A 20685-nucleotide genomic window follows, 5' to 3' on the forward strand; every position below is an offset into this window, starting at 1 on the left:
ATAACAATGTGTGAACAGGACATAAACTGGTTCTGCACATAACAAACACTAACAAGGCAGACAAAGATCTAATTGTTGTGTTGGGGCTTTACTTATCCAGATATGAAGCTACATAGGCAAATGCTTTTTGCAGATCATCATCTTCACAATGTCAAGAAATATTTGAACCTTGAAAAGATAAGAAACAGTTTGTTTTTTTTTGTTTTCTGAAGAAAGAACCACAGAACCACAAATTATTTCTGTTGTTTCAGGTGTCTCCTTTAATTATTTTCACGCAAGCTGGTCTTGAACTCGAAACACTTTTTAGATTTAAATATGCAATATTCTCATAAATGAACATTTCACATTGTACAAAATTGTAGATTTTTTTTAAAGATGGCCCTAATACTCTGTCTAAATAAGAATAGCTTCCATGTAAAGCAAGTTGAAATGTGTGCAGTGTGACAGACAATGTTTCAGCATGAAGGCTGTAATTGAACTCTTCTTGATTGTGATGATTAGTCACACATTTTGAATAGTAAAGCCAACACAGAGAACCCTCTGTGTCATCAAACACTAAACAGTATCTTCACTTGGATAAAACATCATTGCAGTGCTGTTGATGGGCGCCCAAAGGCATCACTGACTCATGGTCATAATTGTCCTTTTTTAAAGTGTGTACAACCTCAATTTCCTTTCCATCAACAATAGAAATTCTCGAATGCCTTTTAGTTTCTCTCACATATGATATAACTTATTTTTATTCTTTATAAATGATATCATAACACATGCTTTCATGTTTTATATTTGACACTTGGAATGATATAGGATGTAGTCTGGCTCACCAAGTCTTATGTTAAATTTGGTTATTTTAAAGTATTTCATGATAGTAAATGGAAGTCCATTTAATGCACTGGCCTTACTGGCATTCCATCAAAGACAGTGTTGGCAGAAAGCCTGCTATGTCTGTGGGAATCTAGATATTTGTCACATGACTGAGGAAAACGCTGCTATTATGTAACAACATGTCAGCCGCGTGCGTTCACCGGCACTTCATCGTACGATTGAACCTGCGTCAAGCCTAACAATGTTAACACCTCTCTTCAAGTCTGAGCCTTTCAAAATAAAAGCCCTTGGTACAAAAAAGAATGGCACGGGATTTACTAACAAATTCACCTTCCCTTCGCGTTGTGCCTGCATTGTTTCCCCGACTTGGCGTCGCCGGGCGTCGTGCGTCATGCGTCGCTGCGTCGCCGGTCGAGGAGGCGTTGGCGCATCGCAGTGGTGGTGGTGCTGCTGCTGATCCTGACACAGAAACCGGCTGTCCTGTACTGAAAGGGGGATACACGACCGACACGATCCGCTTACCATCTCGTTTGCAGGGACACCTTCAGTAGTTGTAGTTGCACTTTGTGTTCGTTTAAAAGAATAAAGCACCAGCTAAAAAAAATGATCAAGAACGGGCATCACCACCACCAAGTGAACACAGCAGCAGCAGCAACAACCGGGAAAGACGCAGGGACGACCCCCAGCGCTGCAGCGTGCAGTCCCGAGAAGAGGAGGCGAAGGATACGGGTGTGGTGCGACGGCTGGTGAGTTTTCCTTCTGATCGGATGTTTGAAAGTGTTGAAGACATGTTACAGTCTTATTCCGTATCGTTTGCATTTTCAAGCACGCTTGAACGAACAGTGTCAGTCTTTACATCTACCACCAGGACAGGCCTGCTGCAGAGCTCCTTCAGGACTGCTGCTTCATCCTCCAGTGATGCAGACAAACTTTTCATTTCATTTTGATGCATTTCCTGCTCTTTAATGGTTATAATGGCCAAACAAATGGCCAGTGGAATTCAGGACTGATTACAGTACACTAGTTTTACTTGGCATCATTACTGACACATGATCCTGGTGTACATTTTCCAACTCAGTGGACACACAATTACATAATACCATCAGGATAGTATTATAGACCACCGAGCTGCTTACATTATTTTCAAGTGTCCACCAACTGAAAATGCTGTTCCTGCTGATTTTATTTTTATTTTACCGCCTTAATTTACTCAACATGTGCAAATCAAGACATCAGCCAAGGCTAATGTAAGGCTCAAATGGCCACTAAATGTTGTTTTGACTCTCTAAATATTCCATTCTCCATTCAAATAATATCAGGCTTTAAAATAAGTAGTAGACTAGAAAGTAAATTCCTTAGCTTAAAGACACATCACACCACAGTTGTTTTAACCTACTACACCATAAGACACAAAAAAGCAATATCATCATCTGTTATGTCGCAATAGATAATGAATATAAATCAAAACGTATTTTGAATTAAGATTACACAAATTCTACTCTATAACCTCTTATACTATCTCTGTCCCTTCTCTATTGTTCCTTAGTTTTAAATATTGTAAAAAAAAAAGTACATTTACATATACAAGGAATTTGTCTTGGTGTATTGGTGCAAAAACAGTTAACATGGGAAATAAGGCTAAAATAGCAAGTAGATAAAATAGAATATAAGAAGCAATTACCAACATATAAGATATAATTTAAAACATTTCAAACCATAGACGTACTCAGCAGCAGTGTTGTCGTGCTTGTTATACGCAGGTATAGCAAGTTTACCCGGTTCTTTTTCAGTCACCATACCCACTTCTAAATCCCCTCACAATATTCAGTAGTATTCCGCAAATAGTTCCCCTCGGATGCTGAAGGGACATGTAGTTGTCTCAGCCTGTAGTCTGTTTATCAGTTTAAATGATAAAGCCCTTTTTTCTTCTGTAGATTATTTTAATTTCACAACAATCCCAACTCCCTTCAGTCAAGCAGAGGAACTTGAGTGTTTACATGAAGCTACAAAATGCCTTTTTTTTCTTTTTTTTAAAGTGAATTAAATATGCAAGAGCAGTCTTGCATATCACTGTTTAACCATAACAGAGGCCTCTGCTGCACAGTATAGCCACTTCTATGGGCACCACTACACTGCTCAGCAGACATACACCATGATTCAAGGCCTGGGTATGCTGCTACAGCGACTGTTCTAATGCTGCACAGGGTCACTCTGTTCTGCTCAGCCTCACTTTGGGATCCCACAGTAACACATTTAAACAAACAAGGTGGTCTGTTTGAGCGTCATGTAATGGTGCACAGCTGTACAGTATCCAGCAGCAACATGCTCCTTAGTTTTTATATTTGATATTAAAGATAAACGTAACTTGCCTCTCTTTGTAGAACTGGTCAGCTGAGCACAAAAACAGAACTCGCAAAGTCTCATCTAGCCTAACTTGTGTTCTGTTTGAGATGAATTTAAAGTATGACAGTGTTCTCCAGTATTTGAGTATACATTAGTTATTATTAGTAGTATTCTCAGATATTTGTAGGCTACAGAATTTCAGTTACCACTTCCAATAAGGTCCATTATAAAGCTCTGTAGCATCCGATACCTTAGTTTTACATAGAATATGTTGATATCAAACCAAAAGAGTCAAATAATGACTTTTTAATCATAGACATTTCACTTAGCTATTTAAAGAACGTGATATTATTTAGACATAGGTCTCCAGTGCAGACTTCCATTGGCCACCTAAACATTCACTGTGTATTTCTACGATTCGCCTTCTGAAGTGCCCGAGGAATTAAGTAAAAACGCCTATCCTGCAGACTGCACAGAAGTGTTGTTGACAGGGAGGTCGTTGGTTTATCAAAGGTAAACAAGACATTCCTTCAATCAAAAATGCTTTGCACCTCTAATGGGACGAGTCAGCAGCGAAATTCTTTGCGTTAGATATCCCAGAAATGGGAGCAAACTGAAAGGGGCTGCAAAGGTCTGTCCATGAAATGCATGACAGAAAATTGACTTACAAAAAAAAATGCAAGCTTTTTTCTGAGGTTCAGCTGTGCAATATTGAGAAATTAACTTTTGTTGTCGTCATAAATTTTAGTGAGAAAGGTTTTTTTTAATATGATCTAGCAGAATTTGCAGCTATTAGTCATTTAAAAATGTTTCCTTTTTCAGATTTTTTTTCTACTAATCTTTTGACAAAAGTCAAAACTCTATAAACGGCCTCCCTCGGAGGATTAACCCTTTACTGTAAAGTTGTTTAAAACACTGATCCTTGGTGACAGCGTCTAGCTCTTTACTAGGTAGCTTCAAAATAAAATGTTTTGAATTTTTGTATATAAGGCCGGGATTACAGTGGCTTTCTCTTATAGAAATCCTGACATTTAGGTGTGGCTTGTTGTCCGTGGTTTGGTGGAATGTTGCAGAATATTTGGGATGCCAGAATATTAACCGGTGGGCTGAGCACGCAAAGAAGAGCCAATGTCAACAGAGCTCATGCCGTTAACCCCTCTAACCCCTCCTGCCCACACCTGCTCCGGCCACCGCTGCTCGGGCAGCCGTCCCTGTCACTGAACACATTGTTCCCCCCCGAAGCCCTATTCCACATCATCACCATCATCATCATCATCATCATGCTCTCACTGACATCCAGCCCTGTCAGCAGCATGAGAGGAAAATTCCAAGGAAAGAGCTCAGTCACGACGCATCCTCCCTGCAGAAGCAACGCTTTCCTTTCTCATTCGTCAGTGTGCAGAGAGGTGACGAGGGTTAAAGATCAGTTGTCAGAAGAATCATCACCGGGGGAAAAGTGTAAGGTCCACTTCCACTGTGTAACTGCTGAGACAGTGCATCCATACAAGAACCATAAACTCAGCTCTTTAAAGCCTCTGTGACGTAACACAGTGTTTCCCTGTTTTCTGCTCGGGCTTATCAAGACTAATAGTTTTCCTGGGAACAAACAAAGAATACAATAAAAGATGAAATTAGCTCTATGTCTCCAGATTATGTTCTCACATTTAGTCTTTTTTTGCTAGTTACTGCCCTTGTCCCGTTAAATGTGGTTTGTTTTTGCTCCTGTGAAGCTAAGGTGCTGTTAGTGTGTCCGCTGATAGGGTAAGCTAATCAATATTTCATCATCCCACACTGATCCTGTCACGACCTATCCCTGCTAAAAAAAAAAAAAAAAAAAGGAATAGGGTAACACACGTCAGACAAACAGCTACTATAACACCCCAGAAGCAGCCTCCTGGTCTTATGTAACTCGGTCTGGGTCTCAGAGTATTCTATTCATTGACCTCCAAACGCCCTCCCTCCTTACTAGATTCTTCTGGCCCTGCACTATCGCCTCGGAGCCTGCACATGTGGATCTCATTTCAACAGACGGGCAGCACGTCACACTGGAGATGTCTTGCTGTCTTTGTGAGGAGCCTTGCTCGAACAAAAACCCTTTACCTTTGTGCACATTTTGTTCCAGCAGAGCAATAATTATGAGTCACAGAAAAGACTTTGTGTAGTAACAGTTGCTTGTCTATCACAGCACCCTCAGGTGCAGGCCTGCTTGTTTTGTAGGGAGACTGCATGCAGCAACACGCAGATGCTGCACGCTGTCTTTAGCAAAGACTGACGCTGAAAAACAACATGGGATTATATTACTGTTGTGGCTGTGCACACACTGTAATTCTGGCGAGGCTCATCTGCTTTCTTATTGATTTTTAGGATGCTATTTATAGCCCTGTTTAACACCTGACTCCTGAGGGTGCTGACAAACTGAAGAGGACAGAGATGCCTTTTTCTCCTCTTCATTCATCGTTGTGATTCTCTGAGTTACCTGCTCACTCAGAGCTGCTCATAGTTACTAAATAAATTCCTGCCTTGACTTCTCTGATCCTTCATGTGGTAACATGAAGAAAAATATTAACACTGATGTCAGCTGTTGGCAGTAGTGATAGTGATAGAAGGCTATCGCCCATCTGTTCACTATTATGCTAGATTACAATGATAGAGTCTCAGTCTGCAAACGGTGCTAATCTAATTATCTCCAGATGCTATCACAGGCAGGGTGGAGTGTGAGCGAGGGGGAAACACACTGTGCTTTTGACATTTTTATGGTGAGACTCTGATCAGATGTTCAGCAGATCACATGACATGGAGTGTGGATGACAGTGACATCGTCAGAAATACATTTTAAATAGATCATTTGTATTTCATCTCGTGAGCAAACCATTCATATTCTCCCTCTCAGTCATTGATTTTTACTTTGAAGTCTTTTAGCCTTATTTTTTGGAGAGAAAAAAAACAGAATCCAAAACTCTATGCATTCCAGGTGGAAAACGTTCAGTCTGCCTTTTCAGTAATGAAAGACAGTGTGAGCTTTAAAATGTAAACATCAAAAACTACAAATAAGAACAGCTAGGGCTGAGCAATATATCCACTTTTTAAGATAGATAGATATATTTTGCAGCGAGGTATCGGGTAAGACGATTATTATTGTAACGTCGACTGCCAGTTACCCTATTTCTCCTCTCACTGTCCCCCCCCCTCTCTCTCTGAGCAAAAGTCAAACACCCCATGCATAACAAAATACACATGTACATGTTGACATTGAGCAGCTGGCTGTTACGTTTGGCATTTAACCCGAAGTGGTCTGACTGAGGATTGACTTTGTTTTAAAAGAAAAGAAAAAAAATATACATGTATATATGTTTAAGTCTCAAGATATCATTTTTGGTCCATATTCCTCCGCCCTAAGAACAGCCATGCCTTATTCAACAGCACAGATCTGTCTATACAAACAAGGTGTAATTAACGTAAAATGAAATGAACGAATCCACTCAATCGTTTGTCTTTGAGTTTAAAACTACAGCTCATACAGCTACTCTACCTCACTGCTATTATGCAAATGTGTTGACTATTATTCCCTTTTTCATTTTCTTTTCCCGCTCAGCTATGACATGGTCCATTATGGACACTCCAACCAGCTGCGACAGGCCAAGGCCATGGGAGATTACCTCATCGTTGGAGTGCACACAGACAGTAAGAATCACTGACTCTCGTCAAACAAGCATCGTCACCTCCCACAACTAGAGTAGAGTGAGTCTACTGTACCTTCAGTATCCATTTTACACTTTGAAGGGAATGTTGTGATTGTAGTGCAGCCGTTGTGACTCACCCTCCTTCAACACACTGTCATTTAGATAACCCAGAATGACATTAATGTCAAGGTCCAAGCCATTACCAAAATCTGTCACCAATGTAGTTCTATTAACGTTCACAGTGTTCACAATGTGTTATGAGTGTTCTTATCTCTCTGTGTTTTACAGGTGAGATTGCGAAGCACAAGGGTCCGCCAGTCTTCACTCAGGCAGAGAGATACAAGATGGTGAGGGCCATAAAGTGGGTGGACGAGGTGGTGGAGGGAGCGCCTTACGTCACCACACTAGAGACCCTCGACAAGTACAACTGTGACTTCTGTGTGCACGGAGGTACAGCAGATCGCTTCCTCTTGTTCTTTGCAGAAACATCAACAGTCCAACATCAGTCAAAGCTCCTGTGAGGGGTTACGTGTCATGAAACAGACGGCAATTAGTACTGATGACTCTGTATAAACTACTAAAGCAAACAAGACTATCAGGGTGAGGTCAGGACATATATCAGGATATATATATATATAATTATAGAGCTATATTTCATGCCTGACATTACTGCCACAGGGTAGATTTAGCAGCACGCTGAAGAACCAGTCTTTGTTTACATTTGCAACAATAAAGATTCTCCATGACTTGTACATTTGACATTTGACAATCTGTCAAAAGACATCGTACTATGATTTTTTTGTTGTTGATAAACACAACTTTTAAGTGTAAAGACCAAATGCTCCTCACAGGGGTTCTAAGAGGCGGCTGTGGATCGGTTGGTAGAGTCCCGCAGTACCTTCATAGCCCAACAGGGGGACACAAACATCACTTCACTTAAAATATTAATAGGCATAAACATCACAGTTGCAAGAATAAAGCTTTGTCACTGAGTTTTGTCAATTTGATATTCTCTAGAGTTCATGTTTTCTGTTCTTTCAGATGATATTACACTAACAGTGGATGGGAAAGACACGTATGAAGAGGTGAAGAAGTCCGGCCGGTACAGGTGAGTTTTAATTAAGATATGCTGAAAGATACAGTCAGAGCGGGGCATTTTGTGCTTTTATAAAGATGTTACATGGTGTCTTTACAGGGAGTGTAAGAGAACCCAGGGAGTTTCAACCACAGATCTGGTTGGCAGGATGCTACTGATGACCAAAGCACACCACAGTAACATTGTAAGTACACTAACAGGTTTTGCACACAGTCTCAGTACACACAGTCCAAGTCTAAGCCACTGTGTACAAAGATGGACACCATGTTTCCATCTCTTCTTGTTGACAAAAGAATACTATTTCTGACATGTCACATTGGTGACATAAATTAGAGGCAGAGTTTTTTTTCTTCTTCTGATTGACAGGTGGGTGTGGCATAAAAGTTTGTAAAATGGCTTAAAACCCGCCTCAGCTCCAGCTCAAGCCTTTTCTTAACTTAACTGAAAATAAGGTTGAGACAGGATTTCCAACATGGCGACTGCCATCCAAAGTCCCCTGCAGTAAACAGGTGGGTGACGTCACTCAGGCTTTGTCCATTAATCCTTATATGGTCCGGCCCTTTAACTACTCAAAACACACATTGAACCTACTGACAACATTGAAAAGATCCAACGGGTCGGCCTCTAGTGCTGGTACACATTGAGAGTTTTGATAGATAACTGACTGCAGTGTTTGTGCTAGTTACATCTGCTCTTGTTCTCTCCTCTGCTAAACTGGAACAAAAAGGTGCCAATTAAGATGTTACACCGGAGTTAAATAGCATTGAAGATCTTACTAAAACTAAGCTTCTCAGAATAAAATAAAATGTTGACCCATGGCACATCTGTAGACAAAGGGGAGGCGCGCTGTGCAATACTGCTTTCAGCCATCAGAGAGCGATCAGGTTGTTTTTGCCTCACTTTAAGGACGCTGTCGTCTTGCTATTTTTTTTTTTTGTTGTCTAAATGTAACTCTTTCTAACTCGATTCTCTCTGCTCTTCAGGATAGTTCAGACTATCAGCAGCACACAGACAACTTTGGAAAGGTAGGTACCAAATATATATATATATATATGTATATCTCATAATTAATATCAAATTCTCACCTATTTCCAATTTCTTGATGGCACATGTTTAAAACAAAATTAGCTTCCTCTCTCTTAACTCATTTGTCAATAAAATAGTCAATGTTGCTGAGTGGACCAAATGTCAACCATTATTAAACAAAGGTCTTTACTGTGGACCCACTTTAAAATCAAGCTGTGGGCCCTTCCAGTAAACAGTGAATGTCTCTTCTGTTCCCTGAATGGGGAAAGTAACCCAGAGTTAACATGTTGAGCGTTTAAATAGTGTGAAAGCAGCAGAGGGTCTCTGCACCATTCAAACTGTTAAAACTGGAACACTGTGAATTTGGCACTCATTGAATACATTTGTCCGGCTTTTTGGGACAAGCTTCACTAAGCCAAATGCAGAGTAACGATGCACACCACTAGGTGGCAGTGATGCAGTATATGGGCATTAACTGAAGCGTATTCTGTTTGTACATGTTGTGCTAATTTTGTCTGTGTATGGTTTACGGGGGTCACATGGGCAGAAGGGCCACAGTCCCTGGACGGGGGTGTCTCAGTTCCTTCAAACGTCACAGAAGATCATCCAGTTTGCTTCAGGGCAGGAGCCTCAACCTGGAGACACCATCATATATGTGGCAGGAGCCTTTGACCTCTTCCGTATCCTTTCTAGTTTGTTTCTTGCATTTGCTATCAGTGTCTTCTAAGATGTTTCTGTACTTGTATTCTTAAAAGCAGCTGTGGAAGGACTGTGTGAGTTGTTAGGAATTCTGTTGCTGAGAAGTCCCTTTTTCACAAACATCCTTGACCCGTCCCCTGTCAGACATCGGCCATGTTGACTTCCTCGAAGCAGTGCATAAACTCGCTGAAAAGCCATACATTATAGTGGGTTTGCACTTTGATCAGGTGAGACATTTACTGCCTCACTGAAGGGCATGTTTACATTCTACTTCAGATTTCTCCTTTCCTTTTGAAACCTATGCACACTGTTTTAATGTAAATACTGTAAAACTATCTAACTTTGTAAATGATATATTACATCATTTATTATTCAGTTTATTTTAGCACTCCTCACCCCTGCACTATTTTCAAATGGATTGTGCGTGCACACATGCCTGACCACTACGACTGATTGTGATTCTTCTTTGTGTTCTTTCAGGAGGTGAATCGCTACAAAGGGAAAAACTACCCCATCATGAATGTCCACGAGCGAACACTCAGCGTCCTGGCTTGTCGAGTAGGTTTGTCCTCATGTTCTTAATCTACAGGGGATTTTGTAAAATTGATTTCTGAATTTAATGTGTACTTTCCCCCCCCCAGTATGTTTCCGAAGTGGTGATTGGTGCTCCGTTTGCAGTCACCAAAGACTTGATCGACCATTTTAAGGTAACAAAGAAGACAATTATCCTTTATGAATAAATAATACATTTCTGTTTGATAAAAATCAATAACATTACACACATTCTCATCCACAGGTGGATCTTGTATGCCATGGAAAGACAGCAATATATCCTGACAAGGATGGATCCGACCCTCACGTGGTAAGACTCCACACACACATATATAGAGCTAACACTGTAATCTGCAGAGATGATGAATGATACTTATTTTGCTCTGTTTGCTTCATATCCAGGAGCCAAGGAGGATAGGAATCCTACGTACTGTTGACAGTGGAAACACCCTTACTACAGATGCAATTGTGCAGAGGATAATTAAGAACAGGTAAAAAAAAAACTAGAAGTAAATGAAAAATACAAACACTGTGACATGGGTGCAGAAATAACAAAGAGAAGTTATCTTTAGCCCTTTTCATTGTGTAATTCTACAACAGCAGACTGTCAGGAAGCTCTGTTGTCATTATGCCTGAAGACCTTCATATTGATTCTGCAACTGCTTACTATTGGTGTCCCTGTTTGTGAATTCACATGGCCTATCAGGAGCTCCACATACACGAAGAGTCAGACATGCACACACATACGGCACTGTTATTTCCAGCTGGCTGCTCTGATCCCCCCCATCTCACCACTGTAAGCCTCTGTTACTGCCTCAGAAGGTGGATCACTTTGTCTCCCTGTTACACCTGTACAACATTCAGATTGAAGGCAAAATGTCACAGGAGCGTAAATATCGAGCGTTGAAACGACAGTCTGAATAGGGCTCTTGATAAAATAAATTGGATGAAGTTTGCTTGCTGCTGTGAAAAGTATAGACATCTGTGTAAGGGCTTGTTGATAACCTTCACTTTTCCCTTATTTGATTCAGGTTGTTATTTGAGGCAAGGAACCAGAAGAAAGAGGCCAAAGAGATTGCTGTGATTCAGGCCATGAAGCGAAAAGAGGAGGAAAAGACTAAAGAAAGACCCCAGGCTGTGTTGCAGAAAGGCCCCAAAACAAGCACCATCAACTGACATCACAGGGACACTCAAACTCATGTACACTAAAAACAACTCTTTGATAACAGTGACAGTCATGTCTGATGACAACAGTACTTACAGCAGCCCATTTATAGCTGGGTCAGCATAGTCTGCTGTGTGTATCAGGTATACTGTGGGTGTGTGTGTGTGTGGGTGTGCGTATGTGTGTAAGATCTGTGTATCCATATATCCTACATATGCAACTACATGATATTCATTAGTCAGCACTCGCGTATACTGTCAGCGAACTATGGAGTTATGGACAGAATATTAGTCTAAAGTAGGAGCAAAGAAGATAATCAAATGTCTATTTTTTTGTCTTAAAATACTTTTTTAGTCCTTAAGTACTTTAATTTTTTGCATTTAAACACATTTTTAAGAGTTATTTTCGGGTTTGGACATTATGTTGAGGTGTGGGGACCTGAGATGTTGGCCATTCCTTTGACTTTAAAGGATGTGATTTGTCATTAATGTGGGATTTTTGCTGCTCTCTGTCCAGCAATGGGTGTCGCCCCCTAGCTAAACTATCTTTGTATATACTGTACATACTGTATGTATGTATCATAGGTTGATTACAGTCTCTCTGCTGGATGCTAAAACCAGTAGAGAATCAGGGAAGAACAGTTCCCCTGGTTCTATACTTCTAACTTTGGTTGTCTGAGGTGTTGACACTTTGATGGACTTTTACTGGACCTCATGTACATACCAGACCTCGCTCCTATCAGACTGCACTGACTGCTCGAAAAATCGTCAGAACTTTTCTGTTTAATTATCAGATTTTTTAACTCTCAAATGCACATCAAAGACACCTGCATGCCTGGCCTTTTTGAGTGCAAATGCATTGTTTTGAAACAACACGCCTTACATTGATCCTAATTTAGAGAGCATTAACAGACTCCTTTTAACATTTAGATTTTATTATTAATAGAGTATAATGACAGATGCTCAATGTTGTTGACGTGATCATGAAATAGACCTCTCACTCATGAAATAGACCTCTTACTGTCATTGAACAAATAACCTGTCTCTATATCAAATCATATGAAATAATATATTTTTTGTAGATGTGTATTTTACTTACCTTCTCTGCATTAACTACTGTATAGATTATTTCATTATGTAAAAAGCATAATAATGTCTGTATGTGAAGTCGGAATGTATTCAATGTAGGCTGTAATGTATGTTAACAACAACTCCCAGTTGTAAAAAATGATTGAACTAAGGTACACTATTGCTGATAATTATAAAATGGTATTTCAGACAGGCTTGTCTTTTTTTCTCCCTCTCAAACAGAAACCATATATATGCGAGGAGGATTATAATGCGTCATTTATGTTTCCAGTAAATGAGCAGGCTGTGCATTAGTCACATTTTAAAAGGTTAAGGTCATTTTTTTCAACACAGAAATGACCTTTGATCAGAAAAAAATATCTGAATTTTACAGCGTGTATGACTCACACACATGGTTCTTTAAATGTCATGTCATTAGACGCAGATTAGTTAGGTTTCAGATTGGTACCTAGAGAGAGCAGGAAAGTTCATGTGTCGTCTGACCTATCTGAGTACCAGCGTAAATCAAAGGCATGAATTTATATGACTTTTAAAGGAATATTAACCAGAACTTAAGGCTCATTTTGGCTGTGCATAATACCGTCATTTATAGGCTATGCTTTCTCCCAGGTTTCTGACTCCGTCGACTGTCCTATCTCTAAAGGCGCTAAATAAAGCTCCAAAACCTCGAGGGCAGTTTTTTGGGAAAAGGAATTTCCACAGGTGCTGCTAATTAAGCATTAGCTTCTGCGTTTCTTGATAACACTGTTTGTTGCAGTCGAGGCTGTAAATCATTGACTACGACACCGGCGACAGAGCGAGCTGAGCCATGTTCTGCTGTCTAAATAAACTACCAGCCGATTTGCAGGTATAACATTCAAGTATCTGTTCAACTGTTCAAAAAAAAAAAAGAGAAGAAGATGCATTGACTTTTTCAAAACACTACAATCAACATGTTCTTTGTAGTTTTCGGTCAGTGTAGTGTCGCTTTTCAGTTAAAACATCTTAATTTAATGTCAATTACTTAAAAGAATAAACCCTAAGGATGCTATTCAGATAGTTATCATAAAAATAAAACACTACTAAAATTTATTTTCATTGTAAAACAAGTTTTTATCAGTCATTTCAAGGGAATAGCTTGTTAAGCAAAATTATGCCAAAGTGGAAAAAATAAAATATTGGCTCCTATTGACCTACTTAATTTACTAATGAATATTTTAAAGTTATAAATTACACTTCAACAATTTAAAGGCATGCATTTGTATTTAATCCTGTGTTAATTGTTAAATAATTTATGGTATGTTTGTATTAGCCATAAAGGTTTCACAAAAAAAGAGATTTTGCAGTTAGCTATTGGCTTTAAATGTTTCAATTCTTCTTCAGATCTGCATGAGAATGTGCCTTCACCAGGACAACACAGGAGAGGATAAAAAGGCCAAACTGCAGAGCTCTAAAATAGAGCAAGATCTTTGGGAACATGCTAAGTCTGAGATGAACGTGGTGAAAATCCTCCTGCTTGGTAGGTATACTACTCAAATGTTAAGTCTCACTGCAGTATTGACATTTTGAAGTGAAAGCACTTCTCTGGTTTGTTTGACAGGAGCTGCAGAGAGTGGGAAGAGCACCCTGATCAAGCAGATAAAGATCATCCACAGTCATGGCTTCTCCAAACAGGAGCTCATCAGTTTTAAGCCTGCAGTTCTGGACAACCTGCTGACCTCTATGAAGGTTGTTCTGCGAGGAATGGGCATGCTGAGGATTAACCTGGCTAACAAGAAGAACAAGGTGAGGAGCAATAAGAACGAACTTGATCAACTCAAACTGTGGTGCCACGTTGCTCCTGAATTCCAATAGAAAAAGATGATCAAAAGAGAGCAGCAAATCTAAGTGAATTATAATTGTAGGTGCATCGGCTATGGGTGCAATGGAAATAAACAATTGCTATTAAAACAACAATACAAGTACATTTGACAGTAGAAATGCAGATTTTTGTTGTTCTATAAAAGCCAATTTTCTTCGCAGTACTTCTTTATCGCACTAGGTGTCAGTATTCATCTTTTAATAGAAGACCATTTCAACTTCAGAATACTAAATGTTTGCAAATGTAAGCACAATCTATGACGTGTAGTGGAGAGAAAAACATATACTCTAATTTTATGCTGATTTATAAAATTAGGTTTTATGTTCTGATTTTTTATTTTATTTTTTTATTTTTTTTTTACCTTTAGACACACGCTCGCTCTGTCCTGTCCTGCAGCCAGTGTTTGGGGGACGACCTGGAGCTGCTTCCCTTTGTGGCTCATGCTTTCTGTGCGCTTTGGTCCGACCAAGGGGTGCGAGCAGCTTCATCCAGAGGTTACGAGTTTGAGCTGAACGACTCGGCACTTTAGTAAGTAGAATGACCTCAGGTGATCCATGTTGCCCAATTATGACTGACAGTGCAAATGTCAGGGGAAATTGCCCAGTTAGAAGTTTTGTCGTCACTTCTTGTCAATGCTGAGCAACAGTAAAGCAAGTGCTTGGAATAACTGATGTGCAGGAAATGATTCCTGTGACATTTTGGAAAGGGAGTCTTAATTAGGGCTACATTTAAAAACAGTGTTTGCAGACATCCAGTGGGGTGAGAATGAGGGTGGAGCAGATGATACGGGCATGATTTAATAAGGCTTTTCTTTTTTAAAGAGCTTAAAAAGCATTGTGTGTAAAGCCATAACTGTCATCTGTGAAATTGCGTACTGTTTATCATTATTTTTTTAAATGTAAAAATATTAGAAAACTGTTAATTTTTTTTCTGCTGTCCTTCAGCTATTGTGCCCTTTAGACAGTTGATCCTAAAAAAGAGGCCTGTTCAGTGTCGTGAAATACTAAAACACTACTCAGCATAGATCACTGGTTGAGTCTGTGTTACATCATCAGCTTGAAGTACTGACCATTAACTCAAGTGCGGGCTATGTTTTGCTAAATGGCAGTATTGTCGCGCTCTCTGTTTAATGCCAATGGTAAAGTGTTATTTAATCCAAAAACAGCATTACATATACCCGTCAAAATGTCCCCCAAGTGTTTTGTATACTCCAGCATTCAGCTAAGCACTTATTTCCATTTTCAATAGCTAAAATGCTGTAATAGAAAGACTGGCAGAATATAGATGGTACTGCTGTCCCAGTATTTTTCTATGAAATGTTTCATGATGTAAAGGAATCGCTCAGGATGAGTGCAGTGACAGAGGCATCACAATATGTTTTCTAATAAAAGTATGCATAGTATGTTCTTCCACGTTGTCACTACTCAGTGACATGTCCTGAAATGAGTGACCATTGGTCAGTCCCCCCACGGCAGATAGCCATACTTAAAGGCTGAGCTACCACCCCCATGTGCACTTAATAGTCATCTTCAGACGGGATGAGCTTTTTTATGTTTCCTAATGACATTTGTATCATTAATAAAATATAGGAACTGCTGTAGCATCACATAAAGTATAGTTACTTTAAAAAAAAAAAAAAAAATTGGGAAGTTTATATCTCTTCACCTTAGCTTGAAATAAATGCACTGAGCAGATGTTCTGATCTTGTTGGTGAAAGGGACATTGTGCAGATCTGCCATGATAGAAGTGACATCACTTGGCCAGGCTGAGAGCTGAAGATGTGAAAGCTTCATTATCAGAACTCGATTGGTGCTGGAGGACCATATCAAACTCAGCCATCTCTCTTATAGCCCTTCTTCTCACTCTGCTGGATCCCACATTGATTCCTGCCTCCAGAAATATTGGATCTGACGAGGTTGTGGCACATTTGAACTCCTCGGGACCTGGAGGCATTTCAATGTGTAAAATGACTTTTCAGATGATAGCTTTGGCATGAACTGAGCTCTTAATGTTGCTAAAAGTACTTTTCACTTGCAATAAGTGAACCATAATGGAACTGGATGGCCTTAGAGACGATTCAAAACATTGCTACTTTGATTTCCTTGTTATTGCTTTCAGTGGAAATAAGGAGGTAGAGTTGCATAAACACTGCTATGAGTTTGAACCATTCTTTTTCACCAGAGGAGTTTGTTTAATAAAAAAACTTTCTTCTGGAGTGAATGAAATGTCTCACATGTACAGCATGTGTACAGTATTTTTTGATTCAAGTCGAAGAACTTTCTCTGTTAGGAATGTGTTGACATTGTGTATTTAGAGAGCAAAAGAGGCAGGCTGCATCAGCTGAAGTGAAATCTTACAAACCACCCGATAACACTTTAGCGTAATTTAACTTTTTCTAGCAGCAATCAACTTCAGTCAAAGACATTGTCGAGGACATCGGTGGTTCCCAACCTTGATGAAATCTCCATCCATCAGGCAAATGTGGTCAATGTGGACCTTGATGTGAAAGAACTGAACTGTCTCTGCTTTAGGGAACTGATTTTCAACTGACCGTTCAACCTGACTCAGTGCACACTGTTTATAGAAATACACAGCCAGCGAAATGCATCAGATACCTCAACTGGACACTGTGTACACTTTGCCACTTGATAAATCACAATTGACTTTTTTTGAAATATGAACTGTCAGTGATCATGTTCTCTCTGTCCCCGCTCCAGTTTCTTTGAGAACATGAATCGAATCATCGCTCCAAAATACATTCCCACTGAGACTGATGTGCTGAGGGTGAGGGTGAGGACCTGTGGAATCGTTGAAACGCAGTTTCAAATCAATGAAATGATTTTTCGGTAAGCGCTTATTAAATTGATATAACTTTATAATGTTCTATTCACAGACAATGAAATGCCAATAAGTTGTAAATTGAAGTCAGAAAAGGTACAAGGCTTTAACGACTTCACATTCAAAGCTCTGTGGGGAAAAAAAGTGCCATTATGAAGTCATTGTAAGAGACACTCTGAGTCCACCTGGAATCAATAGGTGGAACAAACAAAACTCGATCTGAGCTCCCTTTAAGTATTCCCAACTAAATAATGAAGAGTTCCTGGTGACCGAGTTGTTGTTCACTCGAGAACATGCTGCTGTCCAGGAGAGCACATTGTTGAGAATCAGCATCAACACATGAAGGGTCTCTATGTAAAGCTGAAGTCCTGTGTGAGCAGAGCGAGGCAGCCACCCTCTGCTCACGCATGACTCACACATGAAATATTGATGATTCCTCCGTGCCAAGTTATTGCAGGAATAATAACATGTGGAGGAAGCATAGCAATGACACAATGAAACTCCACCTTTTGCCCTTTTTCCAGTTTTTTCTTTTTTTTTTTCTCCCTGTACGAGCAAACATTCACGACGCTCTGTGGCCGCTCCCTGTGCTGTGACAGGGTTCGGTGTGTAACAAGAAACGCACTCCATACACACGAGGACTTCATGAATACTGCATGTACTGTAGCGTCTTCAGTGAGAATCGCATCAACATGCTTCACTTTGTTAAATAATTAAGGAATTCTTTGAGATAGTTTTCACCAGGAAGTGATTATTACATCGAAAACTTGGTATAACTTAAATATTCAACTATATGGAAATCATTGACGCAAGATATATGTGAATGTATACATTGAGAACTGGTTGCTTAACACACTCAGCCTTTTGATTTTGATACCATCATTGACTTAAAAATAACAAATGTTCTTAAACTGTCAGAGGTAGTAAGACTGTCCTCTCTGATTCCAATAAAAAAAAAAAAAAACTCAAGCAAACATTTCCTCTGCTCACAGGTTTTATCACTCCTCAGGTTGGTTTGTCCAACTTCCTCTAATAATTTATTTTTAAACATACGAGTCTGCTTGCGGTCCTGAGAGGGGATTTTTCTCCTGCAGAACAGGAGGTGCTACTGTCAAACGCCACAGTGAATGCTTATTGTCCCCCAGCGTGCGATAACTGCCTCCTGACCCAGGAGAGAAACACTTCATTGCCTTTGACACAAGAACTGCAATCGTGCACCTGGAGACTGTCTGGCCTCCAATTGCAACTCATTACCCGTGTCAGCCAGACCCTCGGCTGCACTTAGTGCCAGTTTGAGTTTTGGAAAAGATTGCCTCAATATTTGAAATGGGTTTGATTGGGTTGAATTTGAAAATAAGACAGTTGACCTAAAGGAACAAATAATTGATTTTGAGTTTAATCTATCAATCCAGAGTAGTGATGGAGTCCATTGCAAATGAATGAAAGCTTTGCTTTAGCTGTATATAAAAAAACGTTCTGTCACTGATATACTTACTATGATTTAAGTAATCTGTGCAGAACCACTTCCAAAAATATAACTCACTCCTTTAAATCCAAAGAGCTCAACAGTTGATTTGGATTATAGCAACACTTAAATATAGTTTTCGCAATTACGTATTTTGTTTGAGGGAAAATGTTTTTTTCTTCGTGAATAATATTCCTCCCACTTCTACAACTCCAAAACATAAATGATATTGTCAATGGAGATCCTTGTTAGCTGGAACTTTGAGTGCAAGATGTCAGGAGTTTAAACCATAACATAGTGACAATTACATACAATGAATCTTGATGTTCCTCCTCGTCTATGTGATCAGTTGTATGTGTTGAATGAATTAATCACGAGTGGATGTTTTTTGTTCACAGGTTGTATGATGTCGGGGGCCAGCGCAGTGACAGGAGGAAGTGGCTCAGCTGCTTCGACTGTATTCAGGCCGTGTTGTTTGTGGTCGCCCTCAGCACCTATGATGCCACGCTGCTGGAGGACAAATCAGGAGTATGTAATGAAAGACGGATTCATTTGAGATCACATAAATCAAATGGGAGGATTTTTAATGGTCTCTTTCCTTCATTCGTGGTTCTTACACAACAGAATCAGCTGCAAGAAAGTCTCGAACTTTTTCAATCCATCTGCACCAATGCAGTCTTTACACGCGTTTCACTGGTAAGTTTATTAGTTGTTTGGATGCTTTTAATAAAGATGAGATGATACTTGGACAAAAAAAGGCTGATAGCACATATTTTTTATACTTGACTATACAAAGTAGCGATTGAAGAAACAAAGACCAAATACCAGAATCAATGTTTCAAGACTCTTAGGTGTGCATTAGACTGATTTGAGATCAGAAAGCCAACTGGCCCTTTTAAAGCCATCAAGCTGAGTCTTTTTGAACGTTTTCATTGTTTACCTGTTCAGCACAATTCTTGAACCATCCCTCTCTACATCACAGATTCTGCTAATGAACAAAACTGACCTTTTCCGTGAGAAGATCCTACACTCTGGAAGGCACCTGAGATGTTACTTTTCAAATTACAAAGGTATGTTTCAAGGGATTCATAGTGGTTCCCTATTTAATGTGTCAATCTGTTTGTAATTAGGTTTGTTTGACTTGTGGGACACTTTTGGATTCTGTCCGACACTTCATTTCTTGCTCAACTGTATCAACATAGGAGTTATCAATGTGGCACTACAAGATTTTTTTTCTGCTATCTTTCAGTCCTCGAGCAGCTGTTTGTGTGTGCGCTTCTTTGTTTTGCTGGAGGGTTCACTGAATTAGTCTGCTGTCCGTTGGGTAATCAAAATTCCTTTAGTGCATGTATAAATCATGCTTTCTGGTTGTATCATGGCCATGCATCTTTGAGATCCTTCACAGAAACTTGGAAGCAACTTGGTGTCATATTTTATCTGTGCCCTCTGCACAGATTTCGATGGGAAGCCTGTCTTGTTTTATCAATAATTAATGATTAGGACTGACTCAGTGTAGTTTAGGTTGTAGTTCATTTGGGTCACCATTACTGAATGGATGTTCCTAGAATTCTTTTTTTTTTTTTTTTTCTTTTTCTTTTTCTTTTTCTCCTCCTTCCTCCAGGAGCAGATGGAGACATAGATGCTGCAGCCCACCACATCACGGCCATGTTTGCATCAAGTGTCGGCAGACCTGACAAACAAGTGTACCACCACTTCACCACTGCCACAGACACTACCAGCGTGCAGGTGGTCCTCCACATGGTCATAGAGCAGATTATCAAGGAGAACCTAGAGGCCATAGAGCTGCTGTAAAAAGTCTGCTGGTCACTCTTTAGATTGCTTTTAGTTTTTAATGTAATCACAGTTATGTCTGTTTCTCAGTTTTAATCAGTAAAATGTATTATAAGCTGCACTTTCTCCAACTTATTTTAAATGATTTTAATAAAATATTTATTGAGGATTTTGTCTGGTGTATTTACATCACTTTAAATAATTCCAGTTTTAAATTTCTGCTCATGTTCAACTAATGTATCGTTGAGACAATAACTTTAACTTTTTGGTTCTATTT

The 20685-nt window shown here is 39.6% G+C and overlaps 2 protein-coding genes across 3 annotated transcripts; both read left to right on the forward strand.

Moving 5' to 3' along the window:
- The first annotated feature begins 1216 nt into the window (after positions 1 to 1216).
- LOC306838521 (ethanolamine-phosphate cytidylyltransferase-like) lies at positions 1217 to 12667 on the forward strand. 2 transcript variants are annotated; one of them, XM_079366729.1, is made up of 13 exons: positions 1217 to 1571; positions 6761 to 6849; positions 7137 to 7298; positions 7890 to 7956; positions 8044 to 8128; positions 8928 to 8968; positions 9502 to 9650; positions 9814 to 9896; positions 10150 to 10227; positions 10311 to 10376; positions 10466 to 10531; positions 10624 to 10712; positions 11253 to 12667. In XM_079366729.1, exons 1-13 carry the CDS (start codon positions 1429 to 1431, stop codon positions 11395 to 11397), a joined length of 1263 nt encoding a protein of 420 aa, XP_079222855.1. In that variant the 5' UTR covers positions 1217 to 1428; the 3' UTR covers positions 11398 to 12667. The 2 variants fall into 2 exon arrangements, with proteins under 2 accessions (XP_079222855.1, XP_079222856.1); XM_079366730.1 differs by having other exon boundaries at positions 1218 to 1571; positions 8928 to 8969; positions 9518 to 9650.
- Positions 12668 to 13195: 528 nt separating this feature from the next.
- LOC306838445 (guanine nucleotide-binding protein G(o) subunit alpha-like) lies at positions 13196 to 20597 on the forward strand. Its single transcript, XM_079366637.1, has 9 exons — positions 13196 to 13321; positions 13837 to 13972; positions 14054 to 14238; positions 14682 to 14842; positions 17032 to 17160; positions 19016 to 19145; positions 19242 to 19313; positions 19600 to 19687; positions 20239 to 20597. Exons 1-9 carry the CDS (start codon positions 13283 to 13285, stop codon positions 20427 to 20429), a joined length of 1131 nt encoding a protein of 376 aa, XP_079222763.1. The 5' UTR covers positions 13196 to 13282; the 3' UTR covers positions 20430 to 20597.
- The last annotated feature ends 88 nt before the right edge of the window (positions 20598 to 20685 follow it).

The sequence above is a fragment of the Symphodus melops genome, assembly GCF_947650265.1.
Source record: "Symphodus melops genome assembly, chromosome: 17".
NCBI classification, from domain to species: Eukaryota; Metazoa; Chordata; class Actinopteri; order Labriformes; family Labridae; genus Symphodus; species Symphodus melops.